Source organism: Coturnix japonica, chromosome 2 (assembly GCF_054131305.1).
Source record: "Coturnix japonica strain WE chromosome 2, WE-NBRP24, whole genome shotgun sequence".
NCBI classification, from domain to species: domain Eukaryota; kingdom Metazoa; phylum Chordata; class Aves; order Galliformes; family Phasianidae; genus Coturnix; species Coturnix japonica.
The window spans coordinates 100,305,021-100,326,665 of record NC_140664.1 but is presented as its reverse complement, the minus strand read 5'-3'; the positions used below and the strand labels follow the sequence as shown (position 1 = coordinate 100,326,665).

General features: G+C 39.1%; 1 protein-coding gene across 5 annotated transcripts; it reads right to left on the bottom strand.

Moving 5' to 3' along the window:
* Positions 1 to 357: 357 nt before the first annotated feature.
* Positions 358 to 20,719, bottom strand: TOPBP1 (DNA topoisomerase II binding protein 1). Of its 5 annotated transcripts, XM_085538235.1 has the most exons (27): positions 20,321 to 20,672; positions 19,700 to 19,834; positions 19,230 to 19,373; positions 18,280 to 18,461; positions 17,943 to 18,136; positions 16,899 to 17,078; positions 15,774 to 15,943; positions 15,076 to 15,239; positions 14,342 to 14,589; positions 13,828 to 14,147; positions 13,147 to 13,319; positions 11,964 to 12,175; positions 11,531 to 11,823; positions 10,283 to 10,456; positions 9,326 to 9,435; positions 8,581 to 8,704; positions 8,062 to 8,211; positions 7,462 to 7,570; positions 6,692 to 6,884; positions 5,646 to 5,869; positions 4,806 to 4,969; positions 3,281 to 3,395; positions 2,601 to 2,764; positions 1,768 to 1,908; positions 1,336 to 1,425; positions 806 to 967; positions 358 to 595 (listed from the first exon to the last, which is right to left on the bottom strand). In XM_085538235.1, exons 1-27 carry the CDS (start codon positions 20,399 to 20,401, stop codon positions 452 to 454), a joined length of 4,560 nt encoding a protein of 1,519 aa, XP_085394361.1. In that variant the 5' UTR covers positions 20,402 to 20,672; the 3' UTR covers positions 358 to 451. The 5 variants fall into 5 exon arrangements, with proteins under 5 accessions (XP_085394361.1, XP_085394358.1, XP_085394356.1 ...); XM_085538232.1 differs by lacking the exons at positions 358 to 595; positions 806 to 967; positions 1,336 to 1,425 and having other exon boundaries at positions 1,770 to 1,904; positions 2,597 to 2,764; positions 20,321 to 20,408; positions 20,636 to 20,719; XM_085538230.1 differs by lacking the exons at positions 358 to 595; positions 806 to 967; positions 1,336 to 1,425 and having other exon boundaries at positions 1,770 to 1,904; positions 2,597 to 2,764.
* Between the last annotated feature and the right edge of the window lie 926 nt (positions 20,720 to 21,645).

Sequence of the window (21,645 nt, the reverse complement as noted above, 5' to 3'; positions counted from 1 at the left end):
GTATTTGGAATGGCAAAAACTTGAAATTTTTTATAGAATAATTTACTATACCCACTGTGACTACTAAAATTAATAAGCTGTTTTGTTTTAATCTAGTTTCTCTTTTGATATTTTTTCTTGGGGCAAAACCAAGAGGAAATACTATAAGTAAGTCCACTACTGGCATGACCATCCACAGCAACGGCATTCTTACCAAGTGGTGTTTTCCCTACAACACACAGACAAGGTGTGCTAAGCATCTCAAAGTACTTATACAATGCTGTCCCTAAACCAAATCATTAACAGCACTGGTAACCAAAGAGATTGTCCCTATGAATATTACTGTAACCTTATTTTAATCTCAGGACAAATTAGAACTGAAATTCAAAGCTTTTAATTTCTGCTGTGAGGATGAAAAAAAACCATAAATACAAATATATAAAAATGTACAAACTAAAAGCACAGAACTTTCTCAGTGCATTCGGGATCGCTTGACTCTGCTCATTTCTCCTGGCGCTTTTCTTTTCTGGGATAATCCAGTCCCAAGTTCTTTGCTGTTCTGGAAGCAAGACTGAGCTTCTGGCAGCCAGTAAGACTCCATTGGGGGAGGTGGATCCTTCAATAGAGGAAGGAGAAAAAAAGTTGCTTAGCTCAAGGAGGATCTTCTGGGAATAAAGAAATTGCTTAGTTGTTTTCTAGGATTAATCAAACGAACATTGCACATGCACATCTTGAATATTTTTTGCAAGCTCCCTGCTCTGGCAGAGGCTCCTCGTGACCTGCTGGAGGTGAGAGGCCTGCCCCATCCTGCCTGCACAGCACACACCTGGATGAGGAAGTCTGCTATGTACTCTGGCTTTAAGCAGTTCACTCCCTGGGCTGCCGCCTCTGCTACGTTCACCCTGGTGTCAGATGGCTTCAGCTTACTGAAGTCAGCAAAGAGATGAGTTGCTTCTTTGAAGAAAGACACAGAATGACCAGAAAACACCTACAGATTAAAACACGAGAGACAAAAACTATTAATTTTAGTGTTTCTTCCCTATGGAAGAAACATGCAGCTCATGACCTATAAATTCACACTCAACTATCAAACCAACACAAAATACTATTTACTGTGTATTCTGTACCATCTTTACCTTTCAAGATCCTCTCATCAGAGCAGGGCCCACAAATTCTGTGCTCAGCAGTCTGACAGTTTTGGCTAGGACCTACTGCTGGCATGGACAATACCCAGCACTGAGTTTAAGAAATTATACCAATGCCTTAAAAATTAACAACACTCAACAAAACAACAACAGAAGATAAGAAAAACCCAATAGTAATGGGTAACTTTTTTTTCCCCGGAGAGCTACATACTTTGGCTCCTCCTGACTGAAGAAGGCGTCGGAATCCTGCTTCCTTGGTGTGATCAACATTCAGGATCACTTTCCAGCCACTGAAAGCTCCCTAGATAAAAGACTCCATTTAGCCATAATGATGTTGACACTACAAAAGCACAGACTTCACAGACCCCTCACTTGCCTCCTTTGGGAGTAGCTATCAGACAAACATTTGCAGTCACCTGGTTTTGTCCTTCTACATTGTAAAAGGCAGAAAAAAAGCACAGTATAAAACTATCAGGCCTACTATCAGGTTACCTAACTAACTAGAAGATATCCAGCTAAGCCATTTTGTTCTTAGTAAGACAAATTCACTTTTCCTGACAGAGAAATTTCTGGGTTTCTCAGTGACAAATCCCATCTTGGCCATCCACACTGTACACATTATATCCAACACACATCTCAGTACCTCAGTAATTCCAGTTTCTTGCCTTCCTTTATGAATTTTTTTCCTCCACCTCATGGCTGCGAGCGCTAGCTTCTTCTGGTTTACATTGATTCCAGGCAAAACGTTAAGTATGGAATCACTTCCCCACTCATAATCTTCTTCCTAGAATAATCATAGGCATGAATTACAGAGAAGTCTTGTCAATTTTATTAGCAGAAAGATTAGTACTAAAAAAACACATCCAGAACAAATCACAAATCAGTCTAGATTTATGCATCTATTTTATCTGAGCAAAACAGCTCTTGATAAAGTTAGAGATATGTCTCTTAAATGCATGTAATTATGCCCATGCATAAAAACTCTCCACAGTTTTAAATCAACTCCTGTTTTCTGTAACAGTAATGCACATCATATACAATCAAGCTATTCTTGTGGTTATCAGCAGTGGAATTCAACAGTACTGCAAAGCCACTTCGGACATTTTTGAAGAGGGTGCTCAAAACGCACAGGTTTATGGGGTTGGAATCTTTAAAGCTTTGCTGATGTATAGAAAAATTAAGAGTTAATTCCTGGCGTACGAGATCTGTGACCTCAAGATGAATAACTAGTGAAAAATTAACAAGAGATATTCAAGCTTCAATTTCCAGAAACACCAATGAAGTACAGGTATTTCATTTGTCCTGTGCTAGGACAAGTTTGGTCAGGAACCTGTTTTCAGAGACGAGCTTGCCAAAAGTTCCTGAGATACCCTAAAAACCCCAAGGTTGCTTTTGAGAAGTTGTTTTCCAGTAAAATAAAAAGAGACATTAAAAAAAAGCGCAACATTCTAGTTCCTCAGTAACGAGGTTACATGCCTGAACAAAGCAGCCAGCTCCTCTACACGCCTCCAGGTAGGAACGATGAAGCACCCACTTTCCAGCTGCCATCGAGGCCAGGAATTTCTCATTTCGAAGAGGATGTCCCACAACAATGTGTGTGCAACTTGGATCAAAGCACTGTTTCTCAAGCACTATTCCACCTTGGAATTGAGGATTTAATATGATTCAAGTTATTTAGAGTTCAGGCTGTACCACAAAAAAGAAATCACACAAAGTGAGAATTATTTGAATTTAAAACAAAGAAAAAAAAAGAAAATCTCAGATTTACACTGAAAATATTTTTTAATTGATAAGGGAGAAGCTGGCAAGGAAAGAGGAGCTCTGGGAAAAGAAAACAAGTGGTAGTATAACAGAGACATGAATGGGAGACACCAGAAGACAGCAGACCCTAGACACTCCTGACAGTAAAGAATGGGGCTGTTGTGGAGACAGCTAAAAGAAACTGCCAGAATACAAAACCATTGCTGTTTTATAGCAAAGCTGATCACTCACATAATAATAATATATTCAAGGAATTGCTTGCAAGCACAGAAAACCATAAATCTGAGAGCTCCAATCTGACAATTCATTAACAGAAGCCCTTTCTTTTCCCAGAGAGCTACAGCTGACCAGCTTATAACACACACTATGCCATGCATTTCACAAATATCTGGTACCTAATTCCTCAATCAGATGGCAGTAGTCAAATCTTTCTTGAGGATTAAGAGAAGACAGCTGAAATTTACGGCATTTTTCTGGTTCTTCATCTACCTTCTCATTTTCTGTAGCAGCCTGAAAATACAGCAACAGATTTTGGAAATATTACAGAAAGATTAGTTTGACAGCTGATTATTTCCCTGTGAGCAATTCTGGGTTATTTTTATGTTAAGTTTTCTTTTAGCATGGAAAAGAAGAACCAAATCTGTCAATCACTTGACAAAAGCTGGATCTTATCAAATCAGCATTAAATTCCTGCTTAACATCCTCTCGGTTCCCCCCTTTTTTTAGGGCAGAAGTGAACAAATCTGTCATAAAAACTAATCCATATTCACTGAATGCCAAGCTGAACACATGAAATAACCATCATCCCTCTATCACACTACCTCATCCATTCAGGCTTTCTTTAACTCCCAAGGCCCACTATATATTTCCACCACAGCTTATTCAGTAACATGACACTGCAGCCCTCTGAAGAGACACAGTCGGTGCTGGAAGTTGGAACATCAAATGAGACAATGAAGGCAAAAACCTAAACTCATCTTCCTAGTTGCTTTCAAGTTCACTATATGTTAAATTTCTGAACCAGATTTTTGTCCAGAACAAAAATATTCAGTTGGTATTTAAGCCTAAATTCCAAACACCATCTGCAAAATACAGGTATAACTTTTTTTCTATCATCCTAACGTGGCTTGAGTTCCCCCTCCTGCTTATAAGCACCCATAAAGTAGTAGAAGGCTGCAAGGAGGTCTCCCTGGAGCCTTCTCTTCTCCAGGCTAAACAAGACCAGCTACTTCAGCCTATCTTCATAAGAGAGGTGCTTCAGACCTCTGATCGCCTTCATGGCCTCCTTAGGACCTGCTCTGACACTTCCATGTCTTTTCTGTGCAGGGGGCCCCAGGTCTATACGAAATACTCCAGACGGGGCCTCAGAAGGGCAGAGAGGAACAATCATCTCCCTCGTCCTTCTGGCCACCAGGATACAGATGGTATCCCAGGCTGCAAGCACACACTGCTAGCTCACGTACAGCTTTTCATCCACCAGGATCCCCAACTCCTTCTCCATAGGGCTCTTCTCAGCTCATTTCACGTGGATGCTGTTGCCACTGCTGAAATGCACCATCCACTAACTCACTGTGCTCACATCCACTGTTTGGTCTCCATAAACATTCAGTAAGCAGTGCTGAATGTCAATGGGTGCCATTTTTTCCACATGGAGGAATTTAATGCCCCACTTTCTCTTCAGATGCACTTGCATGTCAGACACCGTTTTGCCAGACCGCCCCCCTGCTGCCATCTGTCACACAGCAACAACATGTAATGAAATACTATTGAAAACATTTAATCCCTACTGCCATACCACTGACATCTGCCTCTCATGGGCGAACACAATAACACAGGAGGCATTACTTTCAGAGCAGCCCTTAAAGTATAGCTACACTTTTAGAACACATACAATCATGAGCATTTCTTCAAATGTCAAACCTTTTCTTTGGGCTGCGGTGCCACAGGAGGGTTAGCCAGTGGGAATGCAATGCTGGGAGCCTGCGGAGTGGGGATCAAGTGATCTTTAATGGGTGTTTCAGGATCTCTACATACAGGATTCTTCAAATCTTCAATCGTATCTCCATCCCCAGCCTCAGGAACAACTGAGGAAGTAAAACACTGTTACAGGATTTGTCCTTAGACAAATATAATTATGGACAAAGTACAAAAGTAGTTATCCTAAATAGCTGCTACAACATGCACAGTTAACATGTCAATATTGCCCTTCTTAAAAGGTGCTCTTCCTTATACCACAGACCACTGACTGAACCTTGCAGGCCATCTCCCTGGATGCCCTGTTTTGAAAAGCAGAAAAACCTCAAATGACCTGATTTCTTTTGCTAAATGCACTTACGCAGTTAAACAAAACAAAACAAACAAAATCAACTGAACTTATTTAGCTAATTTTCTTCCTAGCAGAAGATTAAGACTTCATAAATAATAGGGAAGATGAACATAGTATTTTGACTAAATCATAATGGAAACAAATTCATAAGTAGCTCTCAGATACTATTTTTGGCGCTCACAAGTATCTTCTTCCTGCTCCTTCATTCTTTACCTACTAACATTAAAAAAATTCTGCTACTAGCATTCCAATTTGAATTCCACTGTATCTACGTGACCTGTCTGCTTTGGTGTTTGACCACAGATGAAATCCCAACACTGTTCACTCTTTAAGTATGTCTGAAGTAAAATCTAAGCATCACCGTATTTTAAAATCTCCAAGGATAAACCCGATGTTGTAAGAAAAATGGTATTTCATTTCTGACTTTATTTTACCTATACCAGCAATCTCTGCATCAGGTATAGATCCTTTGAAGGTAGACTCATCCATGTTCCTGTTGACATTACTCTGAGCTTGCTCTGTGAAGGAAGGACTGTTAGGCCACTGAAAGTTGCTAACAAGTCTCGCTCTCTCCTCCCTCGCTGTAGGATCATCCCAGATGATCTGCTCACTCTGGGATGGCTCCGTGTTGATATCTGTGAGAGCCTGACGAGATTGCCTGAGAGAAAAAGCAGAGATACCTTAAATACTCCTTTGTTTTACAGAAGACTACCATACTAGAAGGTAACATTTTAAAAATCACATCAACCATAACATCCAAGTGACGTTATTAGAAAGCGTGTCCAGAAAAGTGGAAGCCTTCAGTATGAAAGCAACTTTGGCAATCTGCCTTTGTGGGTTTAAGGGTCAGCATGGCTGAAAAAAGGCAACCATAACATTAAGTAGGAGATATTTTCACCACTTGTCATGCTGATGAATTATTTCATAATCAGTGCACTCTACCCTTTACTGAACCTTTTAATTTGAAGACAAACACCCAACTAAAGGAATGACTTTGAAAGATTTTGATTACATTCTCACTGGAGCAACTCAGCACTGCTGGAACTAAAATCCTATTCACCATGATTACACAGAGAGAAATGAAGAAATGATAAATATTCACCAAGAACTTCATAGGAACAACTACTATTTGTATGTGACCAAGGTACTGAAATATTGCAGCACTGTTTTCTTCAAATATCTCTAACAACACTAACTAATCCGAAGACAAATTAGTTGGTTAGCACAATTCATTTCAAATTTAAAATACAATTCTATTCTACTATTTTTTGAAAAGCAAATATACTCATTTATACATAACTGTAGGATTAAGATTATACTCTGATTTTATCTAGCAGGTCTTGTTAAAGATTCTGAATTACAAGCAAATGAAGTATATCAGAACAGAAAGACAATACAACTGAAAACCCTGGAGATCTACTCATGTTTCAGTGATTGTCTGAGTAGAGAGGGTAAGACAAGATACACTGAAAACTGATACCTTAGAGCTTCCAAGGCCCTGCTGCGGCCATTTCGCACAGACCGGGCACTATCAGGAGTGGCTGGAGAACTATCAAAACTGTTCCTTGAAAGAGATCCTCTTTGTCCTTGTGGTTTCACTATTGATGTCGCAGACATGATCTCCTGCAGCTGCCTCTGGAAGCTCTCCCTCATTTCTAGTGCCTGGGTTAAAACTTCAAGAGAATAAACAAAGTCCACAAGATCAAGATTACTATAATAGGTGAAAAGTACAGCCATTAAAGTTAATTTCCCTCCCCTGTATCAGGGAGGAAGATTATCTAATCAAACAGGGAAAGACTATCTATGAGAATGAAGTATGACTGAAATCACCCATTTCTTGTCATAAGCAGGAATTCCCATTTGGATCACTTCTGAAATTGTACACACGATCTACCTTATATTCCACAACTCTCCTGTAACACACTTCTTTACATAACACAAAAATGTATACAATACTGATATTCTGTGCTAGAAATCAAACTTTGGTGTTTAAAAATAATAAAAAGAAATAGCAACTAAGTAATTTGTAATGGATTAGCCTAGTTTTGTAATAGACTGGCAAGATCTTTAAACTAGAGAGCAAAACCTCTCCCTCATACTGAGCAACAGCAACTAGCTGTATTTGACTGGTAAATAAATAACAGTACCTAAAGCTTTCACATCTTAACATTCAGCACCTGAAACTGTAGAAGACTTACACAGGCAGTTTGACATTATGTGACTATTCTGAGAACAGGAATTTATATTTACCTCCCTTGGATTCACTTGTTCCAGCGTGCTCCTCCCCTGTGCCAACTGTTTCCTTCACTTGGTCAGTAGTTAAATCATCTGCAGCATCATCTTCATCCACTGGAATAATCTAAAGCCGACAAAGACACGTAGAATACCACTTTGTTTATTTTTACCTTTGTTCAACGCTTGTGAAAATTCTGATGAAGAATAATCTCGCTTTAGAATAAATTAATCTTTATGCCACCACAATGACAGTAAAACAATGAACAATAGCATTAATGACAACACCTACTCTGCAGTCTATAGGTCTACTAAGTAAAGCTTGGATCTCTTGTTCACTTAAACAAGAAGGTAAAGAATGGGCTATGCTATTTCAGATGTGGAAAGCACTTCTAATCCTGAAATGTCTGTGTCTGCCTCTATTGTCCTAGAAGAGGATTACAAATGCAAGAAAAGCATGAAAGAGTATCTGCAATAGCTACTGTTAATTACTAGTGAAATCTGCTTCAGAGTATCACTGAATAAAGAAACAATTTCACTTATTACATTAAACATAACAGCCATGTGAACTGAATTCCCATGATGTCATAGAACATGAATTTCTATCACACACTATACCTCATTTTCTTCTGCTGGATTTCCAGTTGCTGGAAGCTTACTGGAAGAGGAGGGCCTGAAATCTTGCACCGCACTGATGTCCAGGCTCATTTTGGGATTGTAAGTGTGAGGAAAGAGAGATTCAGGAAGCTGTTTATATTCTTGGGCACACTGTAACAATATTAGTTAATATAAGAAAGATGAGAAACTGGATGAAAATTAATACAAGTTCCATATCTAAGCATATGAAAACGATCACAGAAAGATGTAGTTTACACAAGAGAAAAGTGCAGCTCTCATTCTGGGAAACATGTAGCAGAACTGCTGAATGAAAGAGAATTTCTTTTTGCCTTACAGAGTACAAGGTAAATGCATGCTAGTGAAATTTGTTCAACTCCTACGTTCAAAGCAGAATATAAAACATCAATTCCTATGTTCAATGTAAATTCCAACAGAAAATCAACTGCTATCTAATGAGTTTTAAGCTTTCTTTTCTGTTCATCTCTAGTATGAAGAGAAGAAAAAAACCAAGCTTCATACCTGTAAAAGCCAGTGTTCTGAAACAATATGTATTCCTCGTTCTTTAACAGATCTATATTCCTTGTTGCTGTCATTTTGTCCTCCCTTGTAGATGAAGTGTGTTACTGTTTCATCAAAACACCATCTAGAAAATAAAATGAAATACAACTTGAGGATATAATTATCTATCAAAAAGAATCAGCAGCTGATCCTAGAAATAATACCTACACTCTGATGAAGAAAGTGGGCTCATTATTTATTTAGTCATAACAAAAGACAGACAGCTTTCAGCTTCAGGACAGAATGCTTTCAATCTCTTTAAAAGCATTCCTGAAGTAAACAAGACTTAGTCTGACAAAGGTGTAAAGGAGAGTTAGGGATTTTGATTTGCTGTTACTTTTTGTTTTATCCAAGTAAATGAAGTTCCAAATCAGATCCTAAAAATAAGTGTGACAAGTTTATTATATGTTTTTCTTTTACTGACGTATTCTGATAAAAATACATAAACTAATAAAAATTAACATTTGTTATCTAAAGGAAATAGTCTGTAGTTCCTCTCAGTAACAGAAGCTGAAAAGAATAGGTTGTAATCACAAAACATAGTCACATTCACTACTTAAACATAAATCATTTAAGACAGTAAAACCTGAAGTTCAGCTACAGCAGAAGGTCCCCATAGATGAGGGTACTAAAATGCTAACATTCATATTTATTTCAGTTCCCATCAGGGCAGAAGCTTCAAAGTTTTCTTTTTTTTGTCTGATACCTGTAGTCTGCACCAAGAGAAGCTGCCACAGCGTTCAGTTCACTTTGCTTCTTACTAAGTTTTTTACTAACACATATAACAACACCAGCTAGAGGCTTGGACTCTTCTTCCTATTCAAGTAGGTGAAGAAAAAAAATCATGTTTAGAAAGCTTTTGTATGACTTACAGTAATATTTAAGTATTTAGTGTATTATGTGATCATATTTGTAATAACAGGAAAAGGAAAACTTTTTTTTTTCTGCTTTTGATATGTCCAATGTCCACATCAAAAGAGAGCGCAACTGTCCTTCCAAGCACTAGGGATCCAAAGACAAAAGATTCACTGAGCCATATTGTGCTTTTTTCATCACAGACTGACCGCTTCCCTGACCACCAAAATGAAGGAATTATCAAACCTGATACCACAAAAGCATTTCACTCTACCAGAGTGAAAAGGGAAAGAGTTCAGAAACTACACAATAAGAAATAACAACCTTCCCTTACTGAATGCCATTAGTTTCTTCCCCTCCTTCATAGTATATTGTGCAACAACATGAGAAGCAGTACACACACACTCGTTTCTCTCACTTCTTTTTCTGTTTTCTCTTATTAGAGTAGATTAGGCTGGAACTCTAACTTAAGTCAAACATAAAATATTTAATCCTGCCCATCAAGAGTCTAGGAGTTTCTAAATTGTTATAAAACCCTCCCATCCTAATGCTATGAAAACTGAATGGTCACAGCTCTATAAACCACGCTGCTTAGCAACTCCTTAGTATTTGGGATGGCAGTACAGACAGGAGAGAAAGACTGTTAAATTTTTGCTTGCTGCCTTATCTTGCGTTATTCATCTTTGAAGATGCAAAATCATACAGATTTTTACACAATGCACAAGCTCCTTTATAGCTTAACTCACAAAAGTTACAGCATTTTCTTAATCAACCTATGTTCCAACAGCTCATAACCAAGATCTCCTACCGCTTCTGGCTGTGCAGCCTTCAGCTGAGGGCTGGCAGTAAGAGCTTCTGTATTCCGAGTGCTGTTTGCCAGTGCCAATTTCAGGTTTCTGCCAATGACTTCAGAAAGAGGCGTGCTCAGCTTCCTGTTCCTTTGACCGTGACCTCCTGGAGTTTCCAAAGCTGCCAGAGCATCCTACAAAATAAAATAAAATAAAATAAAATAAAATAAACCCACCAAAGTAACCGACTGACTTTCATGAAGGCATTGCAACCAACATTCTCACTTGAGCAAGTTTCACAAATATAGTAGGAATGTTTCATACTCAAAAAAACAAGACTGTGTACTAGAGTAGCAACTAGCAAGCACAAATGAAAGTACCACTGCACAAAAACTGTACAAGAGAATCCCACTCTTAGTGTATACGTATATAAAACAGGAAGAAGAAAAGAGAAGATCTAATCCTCTTTTTCACTATCATCAGGGAGAACTCCCTGCAATGGAAAGAAGCCAGCAGCCAAATCCAGGCATTTCTAATCGCAAGCCATTTCCAATGAGTGCTCTTCCTTTGGAAGGGAAGAGGGGGAGGAATGGAAGAGAAGGGGGAAAAAATAATAATCCACCAGCACAAAAACCCTACAACTTGATAGAAAAAAATCAGTAAATTTACCTCCTAATCAAGGCGTTGATAATGAAAAGCAAATCAGAAGGCATCACAAGCACATTCAATTCGCTCAGTAGCTATTCCAGCACAGACAGACCTGGTGGTTTCTTTACCACTTTTCAGGTTGAGAGTTTTTCATGGCTTTCAGAATGAGAAAGTGAACCCAAAGCCATAATAATCCATTTCTCAATTTGCAGTACTAATTTTAACTGCTATACCATTGTTACGTTTTAGAAGTCATTAAAGTAGCATTTCATCACAGAACAAGTAAACATTTTTTTCCTAATATCTGGAGGAGTAAACAAGCCTTCTGGTTATATTTCTGTCATTCAATGCAAAGAACAGATTATGTTCTGTGAGGTGTAGTTCAAATAAGATGCAACAAGCACAAAGGAGCTTTGTTAAAAACTAAAACATCTACTACGAAACATTTAAATCACAGGTTGTTAACTAGCAATACATGCAAATTAACAGTGGCAGTTTTTCTGCTTTATTCAAAATAGGCTGTAGTTAACAGGGTGAAGAGGCTCATGACAATGTTTTTGTGTATGCATATTTTTGAATTCAATAGCTCCATCAACACAAAAGTTTGCAAAGAACGTTACCTTTACATCAAAAGAAGGCTTGAATAACTTGTCTTTGGAAAGAAATTTTGATGGTGTATCAAGGTGTAAAGACGGTTCTTTTTGTAGCAGTCCTCCTGGTGCAGGAGGAGTTGTTGTCTTCCCAATATGATGAGAGATTACAGCTTGGAAAGCTTTGCTCTGAAACCTGTTGATATCAAGAGGGGTGACGGCTGGTTTTTTCCCAGCTTCATGGAGATAAGAAGGTCGTTCTGGAGAATCAGGAAATTTGGTAGTTGGTGATGTCTTGCTAAGCTTAGTAACAGAACTCTCATCTTAAAAAGGAAACAAATAAAATATAAGCAAGCCATCTGATTTCTCTTCTAAAAAAACACAGGTATCACATATGCTTGTTTAAAAGAACTTCAATCATCTGACCTTCCTTCCCATATTCCCTAACTTGCTAATTACAAACCTTCAGCATCCGCATGTTCAACCAGAAACTTGCTTTCGTCTGCTCTCTTTCCTGTCCTTGCAGACTGCAAAAGCCAAGCTACAGTGACTGCAGGCAAATTCCACTTCTTTGCAGCCTCATACTTGGAACCATCCGGCTCTTTCACCACAAGATGGGTGCTTGCAAACATTCCCTTTTTTGCATTGGCTTTTCTCACGAAGAATTCCTGGACTCTAAAATGAGATTAATAAAACATTTACTTAGTCATAAACAAGGTTAACCTGTGGCAAGTCTATAATGCTACAAAATACTTTCAAATAATACAAAGACCAGTAGAATTATCCAAAGGCTGTTTCCCTGCAGAGAAGGACTTGGGGGTCCTGATAGCCAAAAAGAAGCAGTGTACACTTGCAGCCTGGAAGGCCAACAGAATCCTGGGCTACATCAAAAGTGGACTGGTCAGCAGGGAGTGGAGGGTGACTGTCCCCCTCTGCTCTGCCCACAGGGTCTGGTATAGTGTGTACAGGCCAGTGTCACCACTACAGGATGGATGTGAAGCTGTTGGAGTGGATCCAGAGGGTGACGATCAAAGGGCTGGAGCACCTCCCCTATGAAGACAAGTTGAGGGAGTTGGGCTTGATCAGTCTGGAGAAGGCTGTGGGAAAATTCATCACAGACTTCCAGTAACTGAAATGACCTTACAAGCAGGAGAGGGATTAACTTTTTACATAGTCTGATGGTGAGAACAAGGGGAAATGGCTTTAAACTAAAAAACCGAGAGATGCAGATTAGATGTTAGGAAGAAATTTTTTACTCAGAGGGTGGTGAGGCACTGGAAGATGTTGCCCAGAGAGGCTATGGGTGCCCCATCTCTTGATGTGCAACTACATGATTTTTAAGGTCCTCCAATGTAAGCCATTCTACAATTCTATGAACGTAGAAAATCTGACATCTGAAAAAGTGACATTTCTGTGTCAATTTTGTCATCAAATTTATAAAATTACCAACTCAGGGTTTCTGGAAGAAATCAGGCTGTGTGAAAATAAACAAGATTTCTCTAACTGAGCAGGAATTAACTACGTTGTCACAACTTAGATGAACTGAATCCAAAAGAACTTAATATTGAAATATTTTAGTTCTACAAAAGAAGAAATCTCTAAGAGATTTAGTCACAGTGACTGTATACAAACAGGAAGAAACATACCTTGCTCCTAGAAGTCCTGCCAGATAAACCAGGGAGTCTCTCTCTGCACCAGTAAATTGGCTAAAAGAAAGAACACAGTCCTCCAAAGGAGTAACTCCTTCCATTACTGGGACTGGTGTGAAAAGCGGATTGGACTGGGGATCTAAGAGAAGCTGCTGTTCCACACACGTTGCCTTAAAAAAGAAGAAGATACAGATAAAAACACAAATCAGGCTAAACAGCAACAGAAAACTGCAGTAACTCAGCTACTGTACAACAGCATTTATGGACTTGATAAATATGCAATTCTGTTTCTATCACTGCATTTGATGAAGTTTTTTCACATACAATTAGACAAATGCTCTCCTAGATGACATTTGCCTTATCAGGTTTGCCTGATTTAGGCATCTTTCAGAACTTTCCAGTTACTACTCTTCCAGTCCTGGAGACCTTCACACAAGAAGCCTTTGAGTCATGAGTCTTATTTAACAAGCCTGTAGAAAGCTTCATTTTTGAAATAGCTAAGATACCGTAAGGGTGCAGAGACTTTAAGGAATACTTTGGTTTAGCAAATTTCAAATGAATTAAGACTCATTTCTCAACATCTCATTTGCAGAAAAGCCACCAGTAACTCTGCATTCTAGCAAGATGTATTTATAATAGATATGTTTACTCACTAGACTGAAAATATAACTCCCTTACCAGCCATGTATTCGTGACAACATCACCAACAGTTGGCTCCACAGAACAGCCCAATAAAGGCACCACAGCATAGTCTGCAATGATTCTGCTTTGCAGTGGCACGGTTTTCCCAGCATGCTCCTTAATCAGATCTGCAATGCAGGACTCATCTTCTTCTCCAAAACCCAAAAGAAGAAATCTCTTCCTGGCAAATAAACCTCCTTCATCTAGTGCAGAGGGCTCTCCCAAAGAACCATTACAGACAGAAGAATGATTCTCTTCTTGAACAGACACATGAGTAACATCGTTGAAGCTACCAGATATTAGTTTCTCAGCTTCAACTAGAAGAAAGAATAAAAAAAAAGAGTAGTAGTTTGACAAAAACAAAGGCAGTTCAGAATAGCTTCATAGGGAATGACTCCTAAAAATACAATACTGAAGTTAAAATACTCAACTTTTAATAACTAAATACTTGAAAACTCAAATTCTACATGACCTGTTCAACTGCCTACAGCATGCTAAGCCTTGAACCTACCTAATGTAGAATCATTACTGACATACTGAGAGAGGAAGTCGTCTTCTGCAGCTTTCTGGTGCTTTACAACATTCACAGCTTTCTTCTTCAAGATGCTGTTGTTTTTGGGAAGAACTAACTTTGCATCAGGTTGTTCCAAAATTGTATTCACTAACAGCTGGTAGTTTTGAGGGATATATTGCTCCACTGGACAGAGATAGCCTTTATTAAACGACTCCAGTAACCATTTTGCTGTCACTATGTGAGGCCTATAAAATAAAGTGTTACACAAACAAGTTACAGCAGGTCTCAAAACTTTGATTCTTGTTTCCCACTCTGCAAACACACATGCACCTTAAGTCTCAAACCCCAATACTACAGCATGCTTAGCAGACTTTAAGATTTCATGCTTAAGAATGAGGACAGACAGTTTCATACTTATTTTCTACAATTCACATTATATCAGCCCTCTGCTGAGTTGCCAATTTCTTTCTTTACAATATATTAATACACTAATACCCATTTTTCACCAGTGAGAATACCTGTTTTCTATTTACTGAAGCAACTCATAGCAACCCAAAATTTACAGTACTCAAGAGTACATGAGGATGGAGAGTTGCAAACACCAGCTGTAACTCTTCTTATTTAAGACAAGATCTACTAAGGATTTCCAAATCAATACATATTTTCTTGCTTATGAGCTAGTGGGAGAAAGCAAGGCAGAAACAGTCCTTAAGCAATGCAGCTATCAGAACCTGTGAAGTGTCTTGTCCAAAAAGTGTTTGAGCTCATCACTGTTTTCCCCAAGAATAACGTGAGTAACATCTTCATTAAGCTGATCAAATCGAACACCACCACCACAGTTAATAAGCCTTCTCATCTTGTCCAGCTTCCTGCCAGTAAAGCCACACAGGTAGACCTACAATGAAAACATGGCAAAGATAAGGGCATTAAAGAAAGGAAAAAAAACAGAAAAGTAGAATATTTCAATACAGCTTGCTACGACTTCTCTAGAACTCAGAAATAAGTGATGTCATTTCAGGAAAGTAAAACAGAGAAACTGAGCATTTAAAATTTGATTAATTTATCTTCGTATGGTATTCTAGAAACATCTGAATACTGAATAATATAACAAACAGCCAATAGTTACATAAGGAAGTTGTATAAACAAAAGAAGCAAAAAGCAAAATCACACACCATTTCTGGAACCCATTCACTACTGTCATTAAAACATGTTTACAAAAATACAGGCATATTATACATTTAATATAATGAATTTATTTGATTTGCACATGGCATACAAAAGCTACACTATGTAAACACAACAGAAACATGCTATTTGCTATTGATAAAGCAACATAATTTACTCTAGCAGCAACTGCCAGCACCTCAGCCTAGTTTGCTTCCACGTGTGAAGACAGAACATTTGAAATATAATTATTGTTAAACGTACTCGACAGCCATCTAATAAATCTTCAGGAGCTTGAAAAGAGCTTATGTCCAAGTTTTCCAGCTCATCAGAAGGAGGATCCAGTCTGCTGATCATTGCAGAACTACAAGCAGTTTCATTAACTCTACTCAAATTTACATTGGAAATGCAGCTGACATCCGAAAGGGAATGAGCTTTAATGGAAATACAAGAAGATGCATTAGTTTTGGCTCCTCTCTTTCCATTACTTAACTGAAAAAGAAAATAGAAAGCTGTCACACCTGATTTTGTTGTGCTGAAAGAAAGCATAGCCTGCAGAACAGATAAGTAGGGCCTTGGTTAAACCAAGGGTTTTATTTACACACATATCTGAATACTGGTCTTACTAGAAACATTACTTATGTGCCTTTTGTTTATTCCCATGTGGATGCTATCTGTTAATTAACAGTCACTGAAAACAGTCAATTTTCAAAGCTTTATTTCCAGTTTGGCAGACACCTGATCTGATAGAAATAATCATTTCATAAGAGAGAGGCCTCTCTGTAGTAAAAGAGCTCACCCTGAAGCTCAATGATTTTAGAGTTACATATTTCCGTAATATCAAACTTGAATTCCCAACATACCATTAGTAGTGCTAACCCAGTGCATCATCACTCAGCCATTTCCTAAAGTAGCAGTCAACAGCAGGTATTTGAAAATAAAAGCATATTTAAAGCTGACTGTATCTTTTGTGCTACCATCTTTATTTGCAACATGTTTTCACCTTTCAGCTATTCCTACAGAATAAGCAAAGACAAATACATGAAAAACAGTATTTGTTTTCCCTCCAGGGGTATGATTTAATTCACAACAGACACTAGCCCTGTACTTTTAGGACTTAACAATACAAACCAGTGATTCTTAAGCAGATAAGTACACCTAAATTAGATTAACTATTAAACTTCTATTCATATTCAAGTCCATATTCATTGCAATACCTAACATACCTGAAAGTGATCAGTGGCAGTTTTTTGCATAAGCAAAACACAAACCAAATTTCAAAATATGATCACTACAAAAATAGAGAGCACTCTACTAATTTCAAACAGTTCCTCCTTCTTACTCTTCCAAATACCTTACCTGAAGTGCATCTTAAAAGGTCTTACTTACTGTCAAGCTTGCTGGCATTGTTGGTGGGTGTTGAGGTACTGGGTGTACAACTTAGTTTTGATCCAGTTTCTATTCTATACATTGTCTCATCTTGACAGAAGCCCTTCTCAATGCTGTCTGAAAACCACTGCACAGGCACACAGTGGACATTCCATTTTCTGGCACATTCGTACTTCTGACCTTTCAAGGGTAAATAAAATGTAAAAAATGTATGTTACTCAAAGACATTAAAATCTGAAAGCTCAAATAACTGATTTTGAGGTGCAAGTTGGACTATACAGAACTCATCTAATGAGCTGCTATTTACTTGCCTTTATTTAAAGTCAGAGTAAAATCTCCTTGACAGTGAGTTCATGGGTACTGCATCACAGGGCACCAAAACCTTATAAAGCAGTAAAGCATGAAGAAGTCCTCTGCAGATCTTTAATCAAGGGTTCCCAGCACTAACAGTGTTGCTAACAGTATGTCATCTTGACATACACTTTTGATAAATTCCTCCTACAAGAAGTAGTCAGTTTTATCTCGCTCTATCAACTGAATAAACTGTAATACAGAGCCGGTACCAGCACATTCAAAAATCAGACTTATCTGTCTCATCACAGAAATTTCATTGTACCAGCTTAAAAAATATGAAACTTCTTTCTTCATTCAAAGAAAGTACAAACCTTTCCCCCTTCCACAAGGGAAGAAAGCTTTCATCTTACAGGGAGTTCAGAAGGTATAAAGGATTGGTCAGTTAAAAAAATTTTAAAAATCATTAATTCACTATCAGATTCCAAGCAGCATATAAATGAAGTCTTATCATACTCTCCCCAAAACATAGTTTTTCTTCATTCATCCTCTCCCTCTACAATTCTCCCTTTTTCTTCTGCTCTTCTTCAAGTCTCTGTCTTCTCTTGTTCACCTTTCTTTCTTCTACCTTCAAAGCAAGGTAAGAGTGCCCCATGCCACTCCTCCCATCAACACCACTTCTCTACACAGAAGCAGCAAGAGCAACACTACTTCAAGTCAAGGAGGAAAAATAATGCATGCTGCAAGTTTTACCTTTTGGCTCTTGAACTATGAGGTGAGTACATTCATTCATCTTGAGTTGCCCTGAATAGCGCCCACCATGTTCAGCCGTGAGGCGCTGGACTTCTTTCCTGTCTGAACTACTTAAGCCAGTTACACAAATTGTACAGCCAAGAAACACAGGACAAGCATAATCTTCCATGTTGACATCAGTGTATCTCATCATGCTAAAAGAACGAAAGGGGGGAAAAAATATGCATTTTTGTCTCAGTAAAATCAATTAGAAAAAGAAAGAAGCGTGTATAACCAGAAGAGCCCAACACTAGAGCCCAACACAAACTAAGTTTTACTTTGTTTCTGTTTTCATTACCTTTGCTGAGATTTATCCCACAGTGCCTTAACCCAAGAAGGAAGCAAAATAGGTTTTTTCAGAGAAGCAGCTACTAAGTATTTCTTGCTGCCAACTTCTCCTGCTATGAGATGAGTTACTGACATATTGAGGTCTCTGTACACACGTCCACCCATCATCTGTACATATTCATGAACTTCCTCCTGAGTAGAGAAATTACAAAAAAAAATCACCAAAAGAAGAAAAGATAAATTAGGAGCTTACATCACACTCAAAAATAAATCAGTTTCAATTTTCAGTGGTTTCTTCTGAAAACTAATAAAAAATATCAATTCCATTTTATTTGCATGGATGGCAAACAAAAACATAACCTTAAGTAAAGATGATATTACCATCAGTAATAAGATTTATTGATGGCTGTTCTTTCAGGTAGCATACATAAGTTGTTGGAGTGTACCAAAAGAAAACCTTAGCATAACTCACGTAAAGCACAGCTGGCTGGATAATTAATGTTTACCATAGACTGAAAAGCCAGAAATGTAACATGTTGTCTTCAGCATGATAGCTGACCAACACATACATCCATTAGCCAATAAATAAATCCTCAAATGTTAATGACATTACAGTGTTACATATGCTTATATGATATAGGCAAATGTGCACATATAGATACATCACTACATACGTGCTTGTATATCACACATTATAAAAATGCTTCCTTTCTCTCTATACAATTCTTTACATAAATGATGACTACCCTACAAACCATACAAAGACTATGCACAGTTACACTTGCTACTTGGTGTAGGGAACCTGCTTTGGCAGGGGGGTTGGACTCAATGATCTAGAGGTCCCTTCCAACCCCTACAATTCTGTGATTCTGTGAAATACTACAACTGATGCCATAGCAATAAATGAAGCACATGCCACAGAAACACCTGCTCAACCATCCACTGTGTACAATACATTACCCGGACATCTTTATCTAAGGTGGTACAGGATATCGTTACATCAGCCATGGTCATGTTATACACGGGATGCTCAGCTCTTGGGACACATCTCTGGGACTGCATGCAGTACAGGACTACCTGTGGTCCAACAATTCTACAACCGAGCTGCAATTAAATAACATGGAAAACAAACAAAAGAAAGAGAATGAGCAGAAGGTACACTGGAGCAAGGAAGGTTTTCTTTGTCCCTGAGGAACCCTTGGTAAAAACAGTACATCCTATACATTCCACTTACTTCATGATAATCCTTACACTTTACTAGCTGTCTTCACCACTAAACACAGAGTGCAGCAAAGCTCTAAAGATTTCATTGTGAATACTGCATACTACTATACTTAATGCAAGAAGAAAAACAAAGGAGTCTGAGAACATCCATAAGAGCTTCTAGAAAAAAAAAGAGTATAGCTGGTATAAGTTGATGTGTAGCATACCTTTTTAAGATGATTGAAAGCAACACCAGTAAAAGGATCACAAATGTAAAGGGATTTATCATTTTCTTTTATATCAAGCACTGCTCCTTCTTCAAGAATGTGGAGATGTTCTTCTGACTGAAATTCTTTTATAGACTGCAGGAAAACAATGCATACAACCACATTTACTTAACTGATAAACCACAAATAGTTAATACTGTGGATGTTACACAAGCACATCTATTTGAAACAGCCCACAACAGAGCTAAGGTATCTAAAGAGCCCCCGTCACCTCCCAGCTTCACTCAGTATTTAGACTTAAACACTACATACAAACTGAACGTGTCATACAGTGCCTTCAGCTCCCCCAAACCTCTCCAGGTGGGGAAAAGCTCCATATTCTTCCTATTAAGTATTAAGGCAGATAAGCAACCACCACATGGACCTTCCGGGCCTACCTGGCATTTTGTTCAATATCAGCAAGTTTTGACAGAGTTACTTGTTCACCTTGGTCAATATAATTACTGTGGAATACTTATGTTAAGGAAATGCAGCTTTATTCTTAGATGTACACACGCAGGCTGCATCTACCACAGAGATCACCTCAGTGTTACACCCAGCAGGCCCACAGCTCGCACCTACCTCCAAAGCTTTCAAGAAATACTCCGAGCTCCCAGAAGACTTTACGAATTTCACCAAGAACAGCTCCTTGCTGCCCTTCATCCTTTAACTGAGAAGCAAACCCCGGTGAGATCCCCCACACCGAGCCCACCGGGAAGCCCCCACCAAGCGGGGGAGTCCCTACGGAGCCTCTCCTTACACTGAAGCTCAGCCACCACCCTAAACTCACAATGCAAAGCTCCCACTCTCTCGCCAACCCTAACACCGCTATGTACTCGGTGCTGCCGGTGGGACACTGCCCCAACCACGCTCCCTGACACCCCACACAGCACCCACCCCCACCACGGCAGGCGGGAAAACGCCGACTCGCACTGCGCATACGCGGAGGCCAGGGGGCGTGGAGCTGTGTGGAGAGTAATAGTTGGCAGGCGGATGCCCCCTCACGCTCCTCCTTCCCTGTCATGAGTCTCAATTGGCGTCCGCTCTTTAGTTAAGGCTTATTTTTGTTTCCGTACTGCCTGTAAGGGCGGCGACAGGAAGTATTGCTTGCGAATGGCAGCTGGAAGCGTTACCGTTTGGCCACGAGATGGCACCCGTCACCTAAGAACTGAGCAGGTTGAGGGTTTGCTCAGAAGTCGGCTTCCCGCTATGGGGGCAGATGTTAAACGTAATAAAAACTTAACTTCGTAGGATCTGAGTGAGTTAACGGACAACCTGAGAAATAGCAGTCTTCCCATCTCTAGTAATGCACAAAAACAAATGAAATCTCCATCAAAATTTAGGGGAGTAAACTCTTCAAAAGGGCTGACAATAGCAGGACACAGGGAAATGGTTGTAAGTTAAAAGAGGGAAGATTTAGGTTGGATGTTAGGGGGAAGTTCTTCACTAGGAGAGTGGTTAGGCCCTGTAACAGGCTGCCCAGGGAGGTTGTGGATGCCCCGTCCTTGGAGGTGTTCAAGACCAGGTTGGACGGGGCCCTGGGCAACCTGATCTAGTAAATGTGTATGTTTGGTGGCCCTGCCAGGCAGGGGGGTTGGAACTACATGATCCTTGAGGTCCCTTCCAACTCAGGTCATTCTGTGATTCTGTGAAAATAGCGTGTCTGTTAATGGGTAATTAGGGACAGGCAGCCTCCTCTGGCACTGCAGGGCACTGGTGTCCCTGCCTATTGCAGGGGGTTGGAACCAGATGATCTGAAAGGTCCCTTCCAGCCCAAACCATTCAGTGACTCTATAAAGTGACTAACTCTTGATAAGCTGCTGGTCTGTTAGGTCAAGAATCTCTAATTTCAGCTCTGTGCTAGGGAAACTGCTTGTCCCTTGAAAAGATCCATGTTGTAGGAGACA